Source organism: Pogoniulus pusillus, chromosome 26 (genome assembly GCF_015220805.1).
Source record: "Pogoniulus pusillus isolate bPogPus1 chromosome 26, bPogPus1.pri, whole genome shotgun sequence".
NCBI lineage: Eukaryota > Metazoa > Chordata > Aves > Piciformes > Lybiidae > Pogoniulus > Pogoniulus pusillus.
The window spans coordinates 5,444,407-5,464,150 of NC_087289.1; the positions used below are offsets into that span (position 1 = coordinate 5,444,407).

Below are 19,744 nucleotides of genomic sequence, written 5' to 3' on the forward strand. Positions count from 1 at the left end.
ACTGGCCATGAGGCTTCCTTCCCCATCCAAGTGGGGATGCCTTTCCAAAGCAGGCAGAGAAATTGCCCATCAGCAAGGCTTCTCTGCAAAGAGGTGATCATTGTCTCTGGAAAAACAAACAAATAAACAAAACCCCCACAACAACAACAAAAAACACCCAAAACAACTCACAAAACAAATGTAGGGAGAAGGAAAACAATAATGCAGGTTTCTAGAGCAGGGGTTTTTAACCTCTTCTGCTTTGCTGACCTCCAGAAATATTCCACTAGTGGTGCAAGCTCCTTTGTATCAAGCCCACACCACCTGGCAAGGTACATGCTGGCCTCAGTTACCCTTCTTTAAAAAAGCAGTTCATAGAGCCAAGGGTACTGGAAACATGCTACAGATCAGGCTGGTTTACCATGCTGAAGCTCTGGGAGCAAATTGCAGCCCTAAAAACCCAGACTGGCCAGGACATGAACTTTGCATTAGCAACATTTGCCCCATGCCAATTAAGGAAAGGGCAGGATGATGTCCAGTGAGCTGGGAGAAGCTGAGGTGCATCCCCAAGGATGAACAGCATTAGGGAAATTTCAGCTTTAAAACCACACTTCAGATGTGGTTCTTGGTGTGGATTCTCTGGTGACTAACAAAAGGCCTGGCTCTACAATGCCCTGGCTCTTGGTGAGGTGCCAGTGAGCATCCCTCTTCTGCTTAGCCATTTGTTTCCAGAACACTTGCAAGAAGGTCTAGCATCACTCCCTCATCTCCCCATCAGATTTGTTTAAACTTTGTCCCATGGGTTTGCAATGATTGGAAGGGAATGGCAGCAAAAATGGAAAGAAGGCTCCCTTGCCTTGCTTCAGAAACCAGTGTGGAAAGTTGCTAGGAAAAGTGCTGTGGGAATTCGAGAGGATGGAAAGAGAAGAAGTGGGAGGAGAGTGGTCTTGCCCCCAGAATAAGACATTGAAATATCTGTCCTCTCCAAAGCCTGTGTGTCACAGGTGTCTCCACTGAGCAGGATGCCTGAGTATCCTGCACTAGCTCCTGCTAGCAAGGCTAGGACAGTCCCAAGATATAGATTGGTCTCAATGTCCCCAGTCACATCCTTGTCCTGGATCTGAGAGGTGGCACCCAAGGAAATCACATACAATTAGGAGACTTCCCTGTGTTCCCATCCCAGGATTAGGGGCATAAACAGAGCCTACATCAGCTCTGCAGATGAGCTGTGTGACACAGGTGATGTCCGTCATGCCCCCGTGGGCACTGCATGTTCCTCTGCTTGCCTCTGCCTTTAGTCAGTTTAATGTAAAGAACATCCTTACAACACACCTCACAGATCAGACAAGCCTCAAGTCTGTACAGCTATGGGACAAGCTGGCCAAATGACTTGGTTGATAATCAGCTCCTGTGAAGAAAAAACAAACAAGATTTGTCTTCAGTGCAACCCATTCCTTAATCTATCTCTTGCTGCACAGGAGGGAGTGAAGCTCCTCGCTGAGCAGGGCTGGATGGCTCCTTTTGGCAGCCACACAGATTTCGATCAGCTTGAAGCATTCATGAAACTGCAGCCTGAACTTCCAGTGACTCACTCAGAAAGGGGAAACTTCCTGGCCTGTGTGTTTGAGCATTTCTGGAAAAACTGCTATATTTGGCATGGAAAATAGGAAGGATTCCTCCGTCCTCTTGAAATGGGAGCAGCAGAAATGACTCAATGGGCAGTTTAAGAGAGACGAACGAGGATGCTCTCTAAATAATTCCTTGCAGTCCTCTGCGTTGTGGGTTTTGCCCACGACAGGCTCAACAGTGCCCGCACACAGGCTGGTCCAGGCTGTGCCAAGAAGATGCAAGATTTATTGCTCCGGCAGGAACCTCACCAGTGCACACTGGCTGTACGTTATTGACTGCGGACACTATAGGCTGCTTCCCATCTGTTTACCAACAAACACTGCTCCTCAAGGTATGGCATTGTGCTTATCACTACACATTGACCCAGCGTGAAAAATCTGCCAATTTCTATTTTCATGACATCAGGAGCTAGAAATACTTTTCTTGCCAGCTTCAAACACTTTCAACCGTTTCATGTTGTATACTGGGCGGGGGGCGGGGGAAGAGAAAGAAACAGCTCTTCTTCAAATTACTGACGTTGGGGGGGGGCTATTTCTGTGGATTTTAAAGGGATTTTTCTTCTTTCCCTCTCTCTCTTTTTTTTTTTTTAAAGACTTGTCCAAATGGTTAAGTAGCTTACCTGAGCTGGTAAGTGAAAATCCTAATTTTCAGATCATAACAGCAGCACCTAAAAGGAGAAAAGGGGGAAAAAAAAGAAGATATGAATAAATCCCAAGGAAAAAAAAAGAAAACAAAACCACCAACAACTTTTCACCAAAAAAAAAAAAAATCAGTTAAAAAGAGAGAGAGGGCTGCAAATATTTTCTCTTGGGTGGAATGCCAACTGGCTGCTGGTTAGTGTATATTAAATTAAATATTCAATTTGGTCATGCACTGCTTTTATTGGTGGATTAAATATCGACAAACACGTCTGGCACAGGCTGATGCTTCATGCTGCAGCCTGACAAATCCTGTGGCAGTTCTGCATGGGTGCTTTGAGTGAGAAAGGCTCTTCCTCCCAGCACAGAGACCCTGTGAGGCAGATGCCCAGGATCCACATGGCTGCAGCCCTCTCACCTGGGCTGCCCCTCTCGCCTTGTGACCCCCCTGGTGCCTGGTGTGACTGTGCCACTAGTGAATGGTAAATCCTTCAGTCCCAATGCTCAGGGCAGAGAGCAGGAATTGAGTTGTGGGGCAGTGATCCTCTCCCAGTTGCCAAGGCATTGGAGCTGAGTGACCTCTAGAGCAGGGAACAGGACCGTTGCATTTAATTCCTTCTGATTTCTATGCTGCATTTATCCAGCTGCTTTTCTCCTGCAAGTTTTACATCCGTTCTCCATGCCCCCACAGCAAAGAGGCCACAGCTTGGCTGTGGCAGAAGAGCTGTCTCCTTTGCTGGTGCAGAGCTTGCTGCTTTCTGGTGGTCCCGTCTTCTTGTATGGGGAAAAGAACTTGCCTTCATTTTGTAGGTTTGTTTCCTCCCCCCTGCTCAGCCTGCTGTTTCTGAGGGTGCTGCTCAGTGGGAGCCATCCCATGCAGAAGGGTTTCAGCCTGGGAGTGGTGACCTCCTCCTCTGCAGCTCCTCCCCCCCTGCCTGGAAGCTGGCCAGTCCCTCCAGCTGTCCAGCAGCACAGCAGGGTGAGCTGCGAGGCAAGGCAAATGGAGGAACGCTCCCATCACTGACACCCCATCTCTTCAGCCCACCAGAGGGCAAAGAAAGGAGTGAGACATGTTGGCATCATATCAGAGAGAAGGGGCTTGTCCAGGGTTCTGCCTTGCTTCTCAAATGATGTCCCTGGAGATTTGGTAGCTGTTCGAGACTTCTGGTCCATCAATTATTTAATTCCCTCCAGCCATGTGGTCTCCAGCCCCCAGTGCTCATCTCCTTCAAACACACAAGGCTGCACAATGGGGGAGCAGGGATGGCCAGTTGGATGTGGAGCCAGGGTCCACTGGGAAGCAAAGCAGAGGCACATGGGATGGGTCCCACCAGCCCAAGTTGTTGGTTGGCATCTTCTTGCCCAGCCTAGCTGTACATTGGCCAGAGGTCTGGGTTCTTCTATCAATCTCCTGGGGTGACTCCAGGCAAATTATCTCCCCACTCCATGCCTCACTTTTCCCATCTGTAAAATGGAGCCAAAGATTCCACAACCAATGTGAGCTTTGGTGGCATCCTCCACCCACCATAGCATCATACAAACATGTGCCCAAGATGGTGTTTTGCAGTAAGCCAAGAGCGTGGCCACACCACCACAGATGTGTCTCTAGTGGCTCACTTAAGGCTGGTGGTCCCTGTTTGCTGCTGCTGCCGCCTGCACTGTCTCAAGCTAAAGCAGCACGTCGTGACACAGCACGGCATGGCATGGCACAGCATGGCATAGCAGGCACTGCTGGGTAGTCAGGACAAGCTGTGACACGCGGGCAGGCAGGCAGGCGGCTGGAGGCAGGTAGGTGTGTCGCTGTTACCCAATAAATAACTCAAGCCCTAAAGCAGCCCATTGTAATTACAGGGGCCCCGCGCAGATTGAAAACGAAGAAGAAGGAGGAAAAAAGGGAAATCAAGGTTCAGTCTTCCCCAGGAGGTAGCACTCCATGGGGGAAGCAATAGAGGGGAGAGGTGATTTATATCTCTCCAGAGGAATTCTCCTTTCCAGGGCCGCCCCAGGCGCCAAACTGCCGCCAGGTTCAGTTGAGTTTCTCATCTGAATATGCATGAGGCAGTAATTAATTCTCTCTGATACTGATCCAGATTTGGGGTTGGTTTTGTGAGTGTGCCTGTGTGCTCTATGTCTGTCTTCTCCCAGGTGTGCCAACAAGGCAAGGAGGGATGAGATGAAGGAGCCTTCGTTCTCCATGCATTGTGCCTTCAGGATGATACCTATCAGTGCCCCATGGCCGTCTTGGGACAAGAGGGTGGCCCCAGTCAGGTGGGGTCTCCCATGGGAGGGGTGTCCTCCTGTGGACAGTTGGAGGAAGAAGGGTTGGGTTTGTGTCTAGGGCTGCCCCAACTCACATCCAGCCCTGAGCATGTGCAGAGGCTGTTTTCTCTCCTCCTGAGGACACTGCCAAGATGCCATGCTTGCAAAGTACTGGCAGAGGCAGGGAGCGAAGAGAATCTGCCCTTCACCTCTTCCCTCCCACCTTCCTCTCTCTCTTCATTTAAACCTCTTCTGCACATTACTTTCAGCAGTGAGACAGGAGCCCTGAGGAGTGAAACCACATCTCTGGCCGCAGGTCTGGGGCAGAGTGTGGGCGTGTAATCTGTGTGTGATAGGCCCTTGCCCTCACTCTGATCCACAGTGTTGTTCATTCGGGCTCACAGTCACAGCCAGCCTTCAAACTGGGAATAAACCCACAAAACTCAGTAAAAGAGAGAAACAACTGTTTTCCAGCTTCACCAGGACCACACCCTGGGGCACAGGTCTCTTCCTCCTGCCTCTGGGGCAGGCTGCCCTGACGCCTACCTCACCCTTCACTTGAAAAAGGCAGTAACCTGGTATGCTGACTTTAAACCTGGCTGTGGGGGGCTGGCAGCTTACCAGGTTCAAGCTGGGGTCATCCTGGCACACAGGCAGGCAGAAATGAGGATTTGAATACCTCTTCTTTGGTCATGGGATCCCTGACACTGGCCCTTAACAGGCAGGGATGTGAGGCTGAGCCCTCTCCTCTCATTGTGGGCTCCATGGAAATGCCAGCATTCTGGACTGGTTGCTTCCCTTGTCCCATCTTCGTGTCCCCACCCTTTCTGTAGGCAAGAGCAGAATTAGCAACAGTGCCAGGGTGTATGGCTACACTCAGCCTGGCTCTGGCTCCTGGCAGCACCCAGCCAAGAAAGGCAGAAAAGGGTGATCCCTTGCCACCTTGCAGTGGTGGCTTCCCAGAGCCGCAGAGAAGCCAGTGAGCTTCTTGGCCATCAAGGGACCATGGCGTCATTGCCAGGTGGCGTCATGGGAACTGAAAAGGTCACACTTGCTTTTCCATATCACAGTATCATCAGGGTTGGAAGAGACCTCACAGATCATCAAGTCCAACCCTTTGCCATAGAGCTAAAGGCTAGACCATGGCACCAAGTGCCCCCTTAGAAAGTCGAACTCATTGTGGTGCCCCATGCAGAGACCCAACAGGAGTGCTGGCAGGACAGTGTCGTGTCCTGCCTACCACATCCTGCCCTGGGTGCCAGCAGCAAGGTGCAGAGCAGATGCCCTACATCCCTCTGAGGGATCCCTGTAAATGTCTCCAGGCTCGGTGACCAGGAGGCTGGGAATGGGCAGTGAGTCAGAGCCCTGTTTTGCAATGCAGAGGGCAGAGCGCGTGTCAGAGCAGGGACAGCCATGAGCTGAAGTGTGGATCCCGCCTGGGTCTTTTGCAATCCTCTGGGGAAAGGCAAGGTTGGTGTCTCCATCCCTTAATTAAAGTGCGCCACAGGGACCTGCTCCCTCCTGTTTACGTGGTGCACGAGGATGGATGGAGGAGCAGCAGCCTGGGGTGTGGGGGGAAGGGTAACCTCTTCAGCCTTTCTCTGGGCTGGGGTGGATGGTGCTTTCCAAGAGCAGTCTCTGCCTCCTGCGGCAAGGTCTCAGCCCTGGCCCAGTAGTCTCATGCAAACGCTTTTTGGACCCATGAGCCAGCCCCAGTACACTGCACACCTTCATCCCCTCCCGTGAGTGCACACAATAACCTTCCCGCCTCCTCATCACCCTCCCGCCGTCCCCCACCCCCGCCGCCCAGTAGCGCTCCTCCAGGCCCCACAGAGCAGAAGTCCAAGAAGCCATGTCCCCCGCGTGGGCCATCGAGGAACAGAAGGTGACACAGTCAGGATGTCATCTCTGCCGGCTTCAGATCCCGCATCACCAGCCTGACCTAGAAACACTACCACATCTCATATGCCAGAGCCCGGGGATGCTGCAGGCTCATCCCTCTGCTTTTTCCAGAGCAGCTGAGTGACAGTCGCCCCTCCCCTCCCTCTCCGAAGAGGGTAATGAGAATTTCCTCCGAGGAGCAGCTTGCCGCGATGAAATAATCACCCGAGCAGCAGGATCTTCGCCGGGGATTAGAGAGGCTGCTACTTGCTGAGCTAGGGAAACGGCTGACGAGGAGGGAGACCTCCTACCGCCTCCTCCACTACCTCAACTCATTCGCCGAAGAGATCGCCTTCCTCAGAGGAGTGAGGTCCCAGGCAGAGCTCAGCCCTGGAAACTTCGGTCCCTGCTGCCTGTGCACTTTCGCAAAGTCCCCTTCCACCCTCCTACTCCTCCTCTTGCTGCTCCCTGTGGAGCCGCTCCCAAGCTCTGGCCGGCAGGACGGGTGGAGAAGAGGTAAAGCAGAAGCTGCCTTTTACAGGCAACAGGGTTTTTTTTTGTTGTTTCTTTTTGGACTGCCGAGGCACCAAACGTGGAGCTGAGCCTGTTTCTTCCCTGGTTTATGCAGCCAGGTTGTCCTGCTGCACGAAGAGGTGGCACCAAGGGGCCATATATGCATTTCTGACAGAGGTTTGAGGCAGTTTAGCTTCCACTCTGGCCTTGGTTGGGTTTTTTTTTACTTCTCTCTCTGTCTTCTCTGGGATCCTAACATGACCATTCCTTGGGAATTCCTAATTTTCTTCCCCAAATATCCCACATATCTTTCTAACCGTACACGAGACGTGGGAACCCCAAGCCCAAAGGAGCATACATGGTTGGAGGAGAAGGCACACATTAAAGCCAAGCTGTAGCAGAAGTGGTTTTATTTCAGGGCCGGGCTAGGGCGGGCTTTTTTCTTTCCTCTTTTGGACGCATTTAGACTCATCGTCTGCCAACCCCTTGCTTGAGACTGTGGCAGAGGGCGCTCCTGCCTCCAGCCTTGTTAGTGACCTGCCCCAAACCCAGTGGCTGTTGAGTGCCTTCTCCAAGAGCGGACAGGAGCTGCCCTTGTCTTGAACACACCAAGTGAGAGGCGTAGCCAGCAGCGACCAGAAATCCCAGTTTCCACAACCCTCTCCTTACGCCAAGCATGTGGAGAGGCTTTGGTTCAGTTCCCACCTGGCTCCACCGCCAGGTCAGAGTGAGACAACAAATGTCAGAACTGCATTGTCCCCAAAAGGCCTCTCCTGACTAAACACTGGCTTGCTGGCAGTGCCCAAAAGCTATGACTGGGTCACCACTTTGCTGAGACCAGATAGGATGCAAAGTGAGAGTTTCCTTTGGCAGCACTTGACTCGGGATTGCAGCTGGATAGGCAGCCCCAGGTGCTGGGGGATGACCAGGGCAGCAGATGCCCAGCTCTAGCAAAGCATCAGCAGCTGATACGATCTCTCAGCTGTCAAGGTGTTTGCCACTCCTGTCTCAACCCTATAGCTCAAACCCCTCCTTCCGTCATCATCACTTCAGTGTTGCTCTCATGAGAGGCACGATGCTAAAGCAAAATGCTCCATGGTGCAACCAAACATCACTAAGCCTGTTTGTGGTGTTATTATGGTTTGTAGGGGGATATTCAGTCCTGGAAATGGGGCCCTGCAGTCTCAGTGTCCGGTCACCAAGCACATGGAGGGCACAGGAAACTGGTGCCATGACACCTTGTGTCCTGAGGCTTGGTGCCAGGTGGCGCAGGGGCTGCTACAGTTTCTTCACAGCAATTCTGACCCTGGGGGTGGAGAAGGGGAACTCGAGGACAGCCCGGCTCCTAGCAGCTGGAAGAAGCTGACTCTCTACCCGTGGCAGCCCTCCGGGTGGGTGGTCGCACACCTGCAGGGCGTTCTGTGGCCCCTGCCAGGTGATCCCAGCTCCGCCTCAACACTCCGCCCGCGCCCGCTCCGGGTTTTCAAAGCTACTCCACTTTAGACAGACAGACCACTCAGCCAATAAGAAGTCGCAAAGCGTCAGCACAGCGTTCGCTCCGCATTGCTGACCAATCAACATTGCTCGATCCATATATCCCGCCCTCCGAGGACAGGCTCTGCCAACTACTGCCTGGGCTCAGCGGCCATGTTGAGTGTGGCAGAGGTGCTTCTCCGTCTGGGGGTCCTTTTCCTCACCCCATCACCCCTTCCTTTGTGTTTTTCCCACGAGGAGGCGATTATGCTTGGCGCTCCCTTGCCCGTGGGGCATTTGCGGACCGTGAAGCGGCTCCTCGGGCGTAGCAAAACCGTGTGGTTGCACCGAGAGAGGCTCTCGGCGCCATTTTGAGTGTGGCAGATTTCCCTCCGTCGCTGTGCCCGTGCCCCATTACCTGGTGGCGGGACGGCGCGGGGGGGGGGGGGGGGGGGGTGGGCAGCCAGAGGTGTCCCGGTGCCCACGGGCGGGGGTTGTGTGCGTAACGGCAGACTGCGAAGAGGGGTGTGCGGGGAAACCCTCGGTGCGTGCCAAGCCATGGCGTGGTGAAAGGTGTTTTTTTCTTCGGGGGGGGGGGGGGGGGGGGGGGAAAGCAGTGAGACGGTGGGGCAGCCCCGGTGCGGCTTTTTAAATCCAGCAATAACCAAATAGGCGGGAATCCCGCACTTCTGCACGGAGACCGAGGCCGCGACCGCCGCCCGTGGCGGGCTCAGGCGGCCGCCCATTCCCTGCTCCCCACCGGGGGCGGTGGTGGTTGTTGTAGCAGAAGTTTCCGCGGCGCTCAAAACACGGCGCAGGTTACGCGGGGGAGGAAAGGAGAGAGGGCGGGTTACCCCGGTGGCGACCCGTGGGCACAGGGCTCCCCGCTACCACCCGCCTGCGTCCCCTCGGTCACCGCCGGGGTAACACCACCGGCTACCCCTGTGCGGGCATCGTTCCCCGGCGGCTGGGAGGGAGCCGGGTAGGGGGTGGGGAAGCGCCGGTTCTCCCGCATTACTATTATTATTATTTTTAACTCTTATTATTTTCCTCCCCTCCGCGGGCGGGCACGTACGCCTCCCGCCCCTCCGCAGGCATGCGGACTAGCTGCGGCGGGGAACAGGGCTGGGGGGTGGGGAGGCAACGACGAGGATGGGGGGAGAACTCCTCCTCCCTCCCGCGGCTGCCTCACACGGCGCGGCGGGGCGGGACGGAGGCGGCGGGGGCGGAGACAGCGCGACAGGGAGGGGAAAGACAGTGGGCGGGGCTCTACTACCCACTGCCCTTCTCACCCCCCCGCGCCTCGCCCACGCTGAGACCGGACCCGAACTCATCGCCGCAGTGTCGGCGGCGCCCCAGCTCCTGCCGCTTTAAGCGGCCGTGCCCATTGTTTGCGCCGCGGCCAATAGTTGCGGGCGGCTGCGGCGCGCACGGCCAATGAGCGAGGCGCTGGGCAGCGCGCGCGCCGCCCCCGGGTCTATAAGAGGCGCGGTGGCGCCGCGTGAGTCCCCACTGGCTCGCGCAAAGCCATCTTGGCATTGTTCTGCCCGCGCCGCCGCCCGCGCTGCCACAGCCCCGCCACAGCCCCGCACGCCCCCGCCATGTCCGACACGGCCGTGGACACCAGCGCCGAGATCTCCGCCAAGGTGAGACGCCGCCCCGCACATCGCGCCCTGCTCGTCGTCTTTTTTCACCTGCAGTTTTTTTTTTTTCCAAGCGATTTTCTGGGATTTATATTTTTTTCCCCCTTCATTTTTTTGTTGCTTTTGTTTTAAATTAAGTCTCGCCCGCCTTCCCGCCCGTCTCCGTTCTCCCGTTGAAGTTAGCGGCGAGGTTCGGTATGGGGCCGCCGCCACCGCGCTCGCCGTGCGGAGCTGCTTGCGCCGTTTCTTTGTCTACAGCGTGCGGGAAACGTGCTCGCCGATGCGGCGAGTCCACTGTGCCGCGCCGGGCTCCGCGGCCCGTTCCCTCTTACCTTCTTGGGGACGTCGGCTACGGCTGCAGGGCCGTCGTGCCGCGGAGGAGCTCGAGGAGCGTGGCGAGGAGCAGAGGGGAAGAAGCACGGTTGCGGCTCGGCGCCCGTCTGCGGCGGGGGGATGGCGGCGGCGAGCAGCGATCACTCCATTCAATCTGCTTTGGGAGCTTGACAGCTCCGTCAAACTTGAGTCCTGCTCAGCCCTGTCCCTGACGGAGGGGGGTGCGGGGGGGGCACTCCGGAACATGAAACGGGGGATTTAGCGGGGGCGGAGGACAGTGACTGTTGTGGAGTTTCTGTCGAAAAAGGGGGGTGGGGTGGATGGAGATTGCTCATTCGGAGTAGTACTGTGTTGATGACGGGGAACCGGGGGTGGGGGGGGAGTTGCTGTGTCGGTGTTGCCCCGGAGGAAGGGGGAGCTGTTGCTGTCTGGGAGCTGCGCCCCTCGGAATTGGAGGGTGGGGTGGCAGTTGCTGTGTCGGTGGTGCCACAGTTGGTGGGGTCTGCTATTTTGGAGTCGCCTCTGGAGGCGGCGAGGGGGAACGGGGCACGGTTGCTATTTTCAGAGTTGCCCCGGGTGGGGGCAGTTCGCACAGTAGATCTGCCCCATGTGCGCTGGTGCAGTGGGGTTGAGGGGCTCCAGTCCGGACTCCTCGCAGTAGGATAACTTAGGGAGTGGGTGCCGGGGGTGATGGGGGAGCGCTAGTACCGGCCGAGGGAAGCTCTCCCGGGAGTCTCAGCTGCGGGTCCTGGCGCACGCCTTTGTCTGCCAGCCGCGGCGCAACGTCCCCCGGGGGCGCCGGGCACCCGGCCGGGATGCGCTCCCCGTCGGGCCGTGAGCGCCATGCGCTCCATCGAGTCCAGGACTGCGCCCGGTAAAGTTGTGGGGGTGACCGACTCGGGCGGCGGATACGTGAGGAAGCAGCTAGAAATGGGGTGGATGTGCCCGGGGGCTTCCTCACCCAGCGTCCCTGCCGGCACCGGGTCATGCCGCTCCCGAGGGAAGCGGTGCTGGGAAGAGGAAAAGAAAAAAACATCGAGGAGGGTTTATGAAAAAACAACCAACAAAAAGCCGTCCCTGGCAGATTTCGATTTCACTTCTGTTTCCCGCTCCCGCAGCCGTACCCCCCGACACACAGCTCCTCCCGCTCCCCGCGTCTGCCCTGCCTCCGCTCTGGGGCCGCGTCTTGGGCCACGCTGCTTCCGTCTCTCCCGGAGCCGGGAAGCGGCGAGGCGGATCGATCCCCATCCCTCTACGGGGGAACGGGGCCAAGTTCGCCGTAACCTTCCCCTGCCCTTTACAGCGTGGAGGAAAGTGGCCTCGTAACTGGCTCTCTTTCCCGGGGACGGGGCTCTGTTGCGGAGCGGGTGGAGGCTTGCACGGCGGCAAGGTGACCCTCACACCCACCCGGTGGCCGGGAAAAAGCACGGAGCCATCGGGGCCGTGCGCCCTCGTCCCGCCTCGCCGTCCGGAGCGCTCCCGGGAGGCGGGGCGGAGTAGGAGGAGTGTCCCGCCCCGCCCGGGCGGTGGCTGCGCGCCGAGCACCGCCCCCGTGCTCTGTCGCTGTGCCATGGGGTGCCCACCACATGCAGCCCTGCCCGCGCCGCCCCTTGGGAGCCGCAGTCCGCCGCGCAGCCTCCGCCGGGACTACATTTCCCGGCATCCCGCGGGGCGCCGGGCCGGCGCGCTGGCGCGTGGCCAATGAGAGGGGCGCAAAGAGTGGCGCGCGGTTTGAACGGCGGGAAGGCGCGTGGTGCCGCTGTACTGCCCCCTGCCGGCGGGAGGCGGCGCGACAGTTCCCCACCATTCCGGCCGGGCAGCGGATTCCAGAGTCCCTTCCCGATGCGATCCTGCCCTCTGCCGGGAGGCCTTGCTACCACGGCCACATGGGCAGTTGGCCTGTGCGTGCCTAAGCACCATCCCTGTTCCATGGACATCCAGCCTCGCCACACTTAATTTGTCAGACGTTCTGTCAGGGTGCTGGAATTAGAAATGCTAGTCCTGCTACTGGGTGCAGGCTGCAGTGCACATCTGTTTGTGTTGGACTGGCTTGGGGAAAGGTAGAAGTTGTGGTCCTCTCTGCAGTTCTGTTGCTAGCACAGACTTCATGACCTGGCATCCTGATGGTAGTTAAACGGAGAGCAGCTGCAGTGGTGTGGGAAAGGTAGTGGCTGGAGATCTGTCCAGCTAAAATCCCCAAGAACGAATTGTTCCTTTATTGGGAAAACTGCTTACTTTTTGTAAAGGACTCTTTGGAAAGAGCCATTGGGCATAGTGAGTTGTGGAAACTCTGACTGCTTGGTTTGTTTAACCTGGGAAATGCTTTGTTGCCATCATGCCCATGTGCCTGATGTGAGGCGTCTGCCACAGAACACAGGAGGGCAGTGGTGCACTCACTGACAGTGTAAAATTGCAGTGGAATTGGACAGTAGGGGGGAGATGGCCTGGGATTCACGTGTGAGCATGAAAGGAGGAGGGAGTTTGTGTGTCTGTTTTGCCCCCGGCTCCTGGGAGGCTGGTTTGATAGGTGAGGTTCCATCAACAGGTCCCAAAGCTTGCTTCCAAAGGAAGTCTTTTCTAGTGCACTTGGCAGCTTGGGTGCCTCTGCTAACAGCATCTATCGGGTCTGAGTGGAGTAAATAATCCGGTGGTCTAAAACCTCTGCATTGCCTTGTCAAAGTAACCTGTAGGGCAGTAAAAACCCTCCCAAACTAGCAGCCATCACAGTAGAGGGGACCAAGGCTATACCCTTACCTGTGGCATTCTCACGAGGGAGTGACAGTGGCTCAGTGGGAGTGAAAGTGTCTCCTTGCTGCGAGGCAGAGGCAGCCACAGAGAACAGGTGGGCGGAGGGGCAAAGTCGTTAGCTGCTGCTGCAGGGAAGTAGGGACCTGCCAGCAACTTCTAAACACCTTGTGGTCGCTGTGGAAGCAGGCTGTGTGGCTGTGCTCCTCTGGCCCCAGGGAAGGGCCTCTTTGCTTTCCTTGGCTGAAGGATCTTGCTCCAGCTGATGGAGGAACAGAAGGGGAGGAGGATGCAGGCAGAGATGCCAGCATTAAATCCAAGTGTTCTTTATACGGGAACATAAAGTTGGATTCTCTCAGCCTGTTCGCCGAGCAACTTGGCATGACATTTTGACAGTGATCAATAGCAAAAACACACAAGCTTCTCGCTTTCCTCACTGCTCATGGTGGAGATTTGAACCAAACTAGCCAAGCGTGGCTCTTGGAGCCGTGTAAAAATAGACGCTTCCTCCACCCCATCCTGTTACACTTAGAGCTGCGAGCTGGATACTGGAGTCTCTTCTCTGCTGCCACGAGAGAGACACGGTGTGTAATATTTGCCTTATGCTTTTCCTGAGGCAGGGCAGAGACCAGTCTCTGCTAATGAGTCCCTGGGATTTGTTCCTGCTGCAAGGGTACCGAGCAGCTGTGGATGTCCTCAGCCCTGGGGCGGCAGAGTTCCTATGTTGGACGAGGCTGCCGACTCTCCGTGGCGTTGCAGGAGCTTGTGTGGACTGTGCTAAGATGGGCAATCAGCCAGCTCTGCTGCTGCTGAGCATATGCAGGCAGCCAGGTCTGTGCATTTGGGAACTCAGAGGTGAAACAGAGCAGCCTCTTCTTTGGATAGCTGTTCCCTGGCAGGGCTGGCTTGGATTGAGACCCCTGTGCTCTCCCATTTCCCAAGGAGGAGCTGGAATGTGGCGACCAAATCGCAGAGCAAGTTGGTGTGAAAACAGCTCTTGCTTGGTCTTGGGCTGTGTTTTTTACATCTGGTCTTGCAGCTTTTTTGACCCAGGTACCTGGAATAAGACTGACTTCTTTGCTTCTCTGCTTTTTCTAGGATCTAAAAGAGAAGAAGGAAGTTGTTGAAGAAACAGAAAATGGTAGAGACGCACCAGCCAATGGCAATGCTGTGAGTATGACTACAATCTGTAGGGAAAGAGACAGCTCTTACATCAACACCAGATATTCCTCTCCCTTCTTGCTTCTGCTGTGACCTTGTTCCCAGCCCTGCTGGGAGTAGACCACTCCAAATGGCAGCACTGTGCTGTGCAGAGCCCTCAAGCCTTTAGTGCTTCAGGTTCAATAGACTCTTCTGAGCCTCTGGGCAGTTCATGTCTGTGCTGAAAAGAAGTGCTGGGGTTTGATCCCCTGCCCAGAACCTCTGTGAAGTTTGTGTCCAATGCCACTACCTCTTGGTGCACTAGAAAGAGAAAAAGCTAAACTCAAATCTCAGATTTACATGATATCACCATCTGAGTGGTGAAATATAGAAATAAACCAGTTGGTTTCCTGTTCTTCATGTGCTGGGGGAAACTCATTCTGCATTCGGTGTGTCACACAGAGCCTTTGCTATCTTTGCCCTGGTCTCAGAGCTGCAGCCTGAAGTTACTGTAGACATGATCCTTCATGCCTGGGCTGCCTGCTTCGTGTGGAGGCAGGCAGGAAGCAAGATATGCACCTGGGGCTCTGGTGGGCTGGTGCTTTGCTTTAGACAGGAAAGGTGGGGATGTGGACTTCAGCTGAACATTTCTTCCCCCTTCTCCCTTCCCCAGTGCATTTTTTTTAAGTGATGTTTTGTCTTGCCAAGGAGAACGAGGAAAATGGAGAGCAAGAGGCGGACAATGAAGTAGATGAAGAGGAGGAGGAAGGTGGTGAGGAAGAAGATGAAGAAGAAGAGGGTGATGGTAACTTTCTTTGTTCCCCCCATCCCCACCCCACAGCTGCATCCTGCCCTGGACATGGCAGCAGAACAGCAGATTCTCAGGAAGCAGAGGAGAAGCTGAGAGCAGCATCTCGCTCTTCATGCTTGTGGCCGGGTGGCTCTCACCAGCCAGGCTCAGCCCTTCCTTGCTTGCCCAGGCCACCAATGCTGGGAATGAAGTCAGCCTTGAATCCCTTCCAGCAGGTTGAGGGCAGATTCCTTCCTTGGGCCAGACGATACTGTACCGTGGCACTGAATAAGCGCATTAGCCCTTCCGTGCGAGCAGTGAAACCTGCCCTTGACTCCTGTGATCACAGCGGCTGCTGCAGATGCGAGTGCCAGCCAGGGGGACAGGGACAGCCCTGGCTGGCAGTGTCTTGGCCCAGGCACAGACGATAGGTCACCATCCTTTTTTTTTTCATGGAGTAGAGCATGTGGAAATAATGACGTGGTTCCTTCTCCCAGCCTGTTCTTGGACTGGATGTAGTGTGGAAGCGGGCAGAGAAACCTGAGGCTCTTCTGCGCTCCTCCAGTGGGAGGGGACAGCCTAGCTTTGAACCTTCTGTCTGCAGTGGCCTGCCATCTCCCTGCCCTCCCCTGCTTCCTGGCCTGACCCAGTCTGGAAGTGGGTTTTGGCAGCAGCATCCAGAAATCTAGCAGTGACTTGCTGCTGAATCACTTCTCACCCTCCTTGCTATTATTCTTTCTCCCAAGATCTGCTTGGATGAATAACATTGTTTATTTTTATCGCTTCTTAAGACTGGGAGAAAACCATTTTTGTTATGCTGAGGTGAACTTGGGCCAGTGATCAGCTGTTCCTAGGTTAATCCCCTGTGAATTTTCAGATTGTATGCTGACCTACTAACCTGTTGGTTAGTTGGGGGAGACTAGGAGAGGGCTGGAAATTTAAAGACCATTAGGCCGGTTCCTGCTGTGCCCTTTGGCAGGAACTGGTTCACTAAGAAGAGCTTAGAATCGTGACCCTCTTTGTACTCGGTATTTTAACCCTTGGGCACCGAGTTCGGTGCTGCCATATGCTCTCCAGAGCCCACCTTCCACCCTGAAATTGGGCTGGAGGCAGAAGCAGGGGAGTACTTGCCTCTCCCTGCTCGCTTTGGGCAGGAGGGAGATGTATGTGCTGCAGGCGCATGTGTGGGGTGGATACTGCTGTGACAAGCCCAGGGAGCTTTGGTTCTCCAGTGCCAGCCACACTCTTCCCAACTCACCGAGCACTGGCACAATGTGGAGCACAGTACTTGGGGTCATGAATGCCTCACTGGATTCCTGTTCAATCCCTCCGTGCCTGAGAGCTGTACCTGAGCAGCTGAATGCTGCAGGAGAGCGATTTAAAGGCAGTGAGTACAGCTTCTTCTGACTTGTGTGACCAAACTCCATCCCAGAGTTTGGCAGCAGAGGGGCAGCTTGAGGGTGTATTTTTTTTGCCTGTCTCCCCATCCCATCTCATTATTTGCTTTGCCTTAAAGCAGCTCAAAGAACTAAAAATGCTCCCAATCAGCTTGGCACTGTCACCTGACCCACCGGCCAGCCTGGTGTGTGTGGTAGCTGCCGGTGTTGATCCATCACTGGGAGCTAATCTCGGGCCTTCCTACCACATGGACCATGCTGCTGCTGCTGCTGGGCACAGGCCAGGGAGAGGAGAGGGGAAGGGAGGATGGGCTGACCTTAATCCCCCTCGGCTGTCTATACGTGTAGCTCGTGGCAGTGGTTTAAAGCCCGTTTACTGGCCTTAGCAGGCTAAGTTCTCACAGGGTCTGCTCTTACACAAGAGATTCGTCTCGGCAGCTGGGAGGTTTCTCCTCTGGGGCCTCCAGTCTTGCCCTGACACTACCTCTTCCCCTTCAAAGCTCGTTGAAGGCAATGGACTCAGTCGTTCTGATCCACTGGCCTATTTGAGCTCAAAGTGGGTCAAAGCCCAAAGCTCTCTGCTCATCCTCTCTGGCTGAAGGATAAGTTGGTAGCATTTGTTTGCTGTTCTGATAATTAGAAAGTGTTCTGACTCAGAACTAATGCGTTCTGGCTCTCTTAACTCATTAAAGATGGACTAATAGCTGCGAAGGGAAGCAGAAATAATCTGGAGTGGTTAGGCAGAGCAGCCACTAAAAAGTTTTTTGCTCCCCCTCACCTTTTCTGATTTTGGGTGCTTGTGGTAGGTGCTGGCTTTGTGTTGCTTCTGGTACAAATACAGCATGAGCCAGGGTTAGTACCACTGATCCTTGTTTCCCCTTTGGGCCATTCAGTTGGGGGATGCTCCAAAAGTGCCAGTGCCCTGGGACATCTGCTGTCCTGAGCAGGGCCACTTAACAGCGCAGTGTGGGACTGAGCCAGGATTACTACACCTAGAGGAGAAGTGCACGGTGCCGTAACCCTCCAACAGGGTCTCACGTTCTTCCTCTTCTCCTTTGTGCAGGTGAGGAAGAGGACGGTGATGAAGATGACGAAGCTGAGGGAGCCACAGGCAAACGGGCAGCTGAGGACGACGAGGTAGGAGGAATAAGCAGTCACACGGAGCTTCCGACGTCACCAGAGAGTGCAGGGGCAGTGTCAGCAGGGCTGGGATGGCCGTGCTGGGCTCGGGAGCTGTGACTCCTTCCCGGTGCCTCTCCAGACATATGGCCCAGTGCAGTCTACACAGTGGCAGCAGGTTGCCTGCTCTGTGGAGCCACTAGCCCTGGGTTGGGGAGCCCCTAGGTGCTCATGGTGGGCTAGAGTGTGTGTGTTTGTGTGGATGCTTGGGGCTTTCTGAGCTAGCTGTGAGAAAGGACTTTGCGTAAGAGGGAAGTGCTTGTGTTGCTCTGTCCTTGTCTCCCAGACGCCTCTTCTGCCCCACTACCTAACTTGGTGTAGCTCTTGCCAGCCAGCCCCCTTGATCGCCATGCTCCCTCTCCCCTCTTCTGACGGCTTTCCTTTCCCCCCAGGATGACGACGTCGATCCCAAGAAGCAGAAAACCGACGAAGATGACTAGGCAGCAAATTTTGTTTCATTTTTCTTTTCTTTGTTCTTTTTTTTTTGTTTGTTTTTTATTAAATAAGGAGGAAAAAAAAAAACAAACCAACAAAAAAGGCCAGCGCATCCTCTTCACCCTTGGGACCCCCTTTCCCTCCCGTTGCAGCTCTCCCTTCACGCACACACAAACGACACACACACACAGACCTTCTTTCCCCGTGGTCATCCTCACCAAGTAGAGTGAACCTCAGCCCCCTCCCCCCCCAGTACGGCGCTGCCACTCAACAAACAATACAAAACGATTGGCCCGTTAGCGGGGAGACAAAACCCCCCTACCCCTTTTCCCCCCCCCCCCTCCACACAGACCCTCTTCCCCCCAAGCACCAAAACTTCAAGGCCCTGCTTTCTTTCTTAAAAGTACTTTAAAGGAGAATTTGTTTGTATTTTTTATTTACATTTTATATTTTTGTACATATTGTTAGGAGGTCCACCATTTTTAAGTGATCTCGGATTGACCAAAAGGGGGGCTTTGAAGTGTATATCTCTTATCTTGTTAACCTATCTCTGACTTTACTTGTGGTGTGACCAGGCCCAAAAAAAAAAAAAAAAAAAAAAAAAAAAAAAAAAAAAGACAAAAAAAAATAACCACAAAAAAAAAATTATCTCAAAAGGAGAATAAAAATTAAAGGAGAAAAAAAAAAATAAAACCAAACAAAAAAAAAACCCACAAAACCTTGTAAAAAAATTAAAAAAAAAAAAAACTTATAAAAAAAATAGACAAAAATGAAAAAAAAAAATTTACAATCTTATTCTGAGCATTCCAGTAACTTTTTTTTTGTGTATGTACTTTAGCTGTACCATAGATTGTGGTTTGTATGAGGTGGCAAGGCCAAAGATAAAAAAGGTTTTCTTTTCTTTTCTTTTTTTCTTTGTTTTGTTTTGGTTTTTTTTTTTCTGTCTGAAGTTGCTGTTTAGTTTTTTTTCCCTCTTTTTTTTTTTCCCTTCCTTTTTTTCTTTTTGTTTTTGTTTTGGCCTGTTTGATGTATGTGTGAAACAATGTTGTCCAACAATAAACCGGAATTTTATTTTGCTGAGTTGTCCTAACAAGGCTGCCTCCCAACTGCTGCTGTTTTGGTTGTTTTGTTTTGGTTTTTGTTTCATTTGGTTTAGTTTATTTTTTTTTTCTCTTTTCTTTCGTTCCTTTCTTTCTTTGCTTCGGAATTTGGGACGGGGAGAAAGAGTTGGAGAGGGTAGAGGGGTGCGAGGGTGTTGTTGAGGGGGAGGGTCCTTGGGGAGGTGGTTCCAGCTGGTGTCTGTGCTGTCCTGCTGCTCGTGGAGCAGGTGAGGCAGTTGTTCTGAAGGCTGGAGAGCTGCAGCTGTGCCTCCCACCCAGCATGGCCTCTGCATGAATCCCACCTGCTCTGGCTGCTCTCGAGTTAGACTGGCACAGGTTAGACTAGGAAACCGTTAGGCATACAGGCTAAATGGAAGTGAGGGGAGATGGGGTATGGGGTGCTCGACAGTCCCATCTGTCTGCAATCGTGGATCATGGGTGCCTGCTGAAGGGGCAGTGTGAGAAAGCCATCCTCAAAAGCTGCCTGTGCAACATCTGTGGGTGGGTGACCCTCTGGGTGTGGGACAGTAAGGCACTGAGGCCATGCAAACACTTCCCCTTCCTCTGGCTGTCAGGCAGCACAGGGCTTGTTTACAGCATTGCTGGCAGC

The 19,744-nt window shown here is 54.2% G+C and overlaps 1 protein-coding gene and 1 long non-coding RNA gene across 4 annotated transcripts; one reads left to right on the forward strand and one right to left on the reverse strand.

Annotated features, from left to right (window-relative positions):
- Positions 1-870: 870 nt before the first annotated feature.
- Positions 871-10,545, reverse strand: LOC135187076 (uncharacterized). Its single transcript, XR_010307180.1, has 3 exons — positions 10,348-10,545; positions 2,228-2,275; positions 871-1,387 (listed from the first exon to the last, which is right to left on the reverse strand). It is a non-coding gene; the product is annotated as an uncharacterized LOC135187076 (long non-coding RNA).
- On the forward strand, positions 9,838-19,127 carry PTMA (prothymosin alpha). Of its 3 annotated transcripts, none has more exons than XM_064165451.1 (5): positions 9,838-10,018; positions 14,192-14,263; positions 14,942-15,038; positions 17,484-17,557; positions 17,992-19,127. In XM_064165451.1, exons 1-5 carry the CDS (start codon positions 9,974-9,976, stop codon positions 18,037-18,039), a joined length of 336 nt encoding a protein of 111 aa, XP_064021521.1. In that variant the 5' UTR covers positions 9,838-9,973; the 3' UTR covers positions 18,040-19,127. The 3 variants fall into 3 exon arrangements, with proteins under 3 accessions (XP_064021521.1, XP_064021523.1, XP_064021522.1); XM_064165453.1 differs by having other exon boundaries at positions 9,852-10,018; positions 14,942-15,032; XM_064165452.1 differs by having other exon boundaries at positions 9,853-10,018; positions 14,945-15,038.
- The last annotated feature ends 617 nt before the right edge of the window (positions 19,128-19,744 follow it).

Coding starts and splice junctions, on each gene's coding strand:
- PTMA (XM_064165451.1), top strand. CDS start 9,974: ATGTCCGACACGGCCGTGGACACCAGCGCCGAGATCTCCGCCAAG. Junction 10,019..14,191: donor GCGCCGAGATCTCCGCCAAG/GTGAGACGCCGC, acceptor TGCTTTTTCTAG/GATCTAAAAGAGAAGAAGGA. Junction 14,264..14,941: donor CACCAGCCAATGGCAATGCT/GTGAGTATGACT, acceptor TGTCTTGCCAAG/GAGAACGAGGAAAATGGAGA.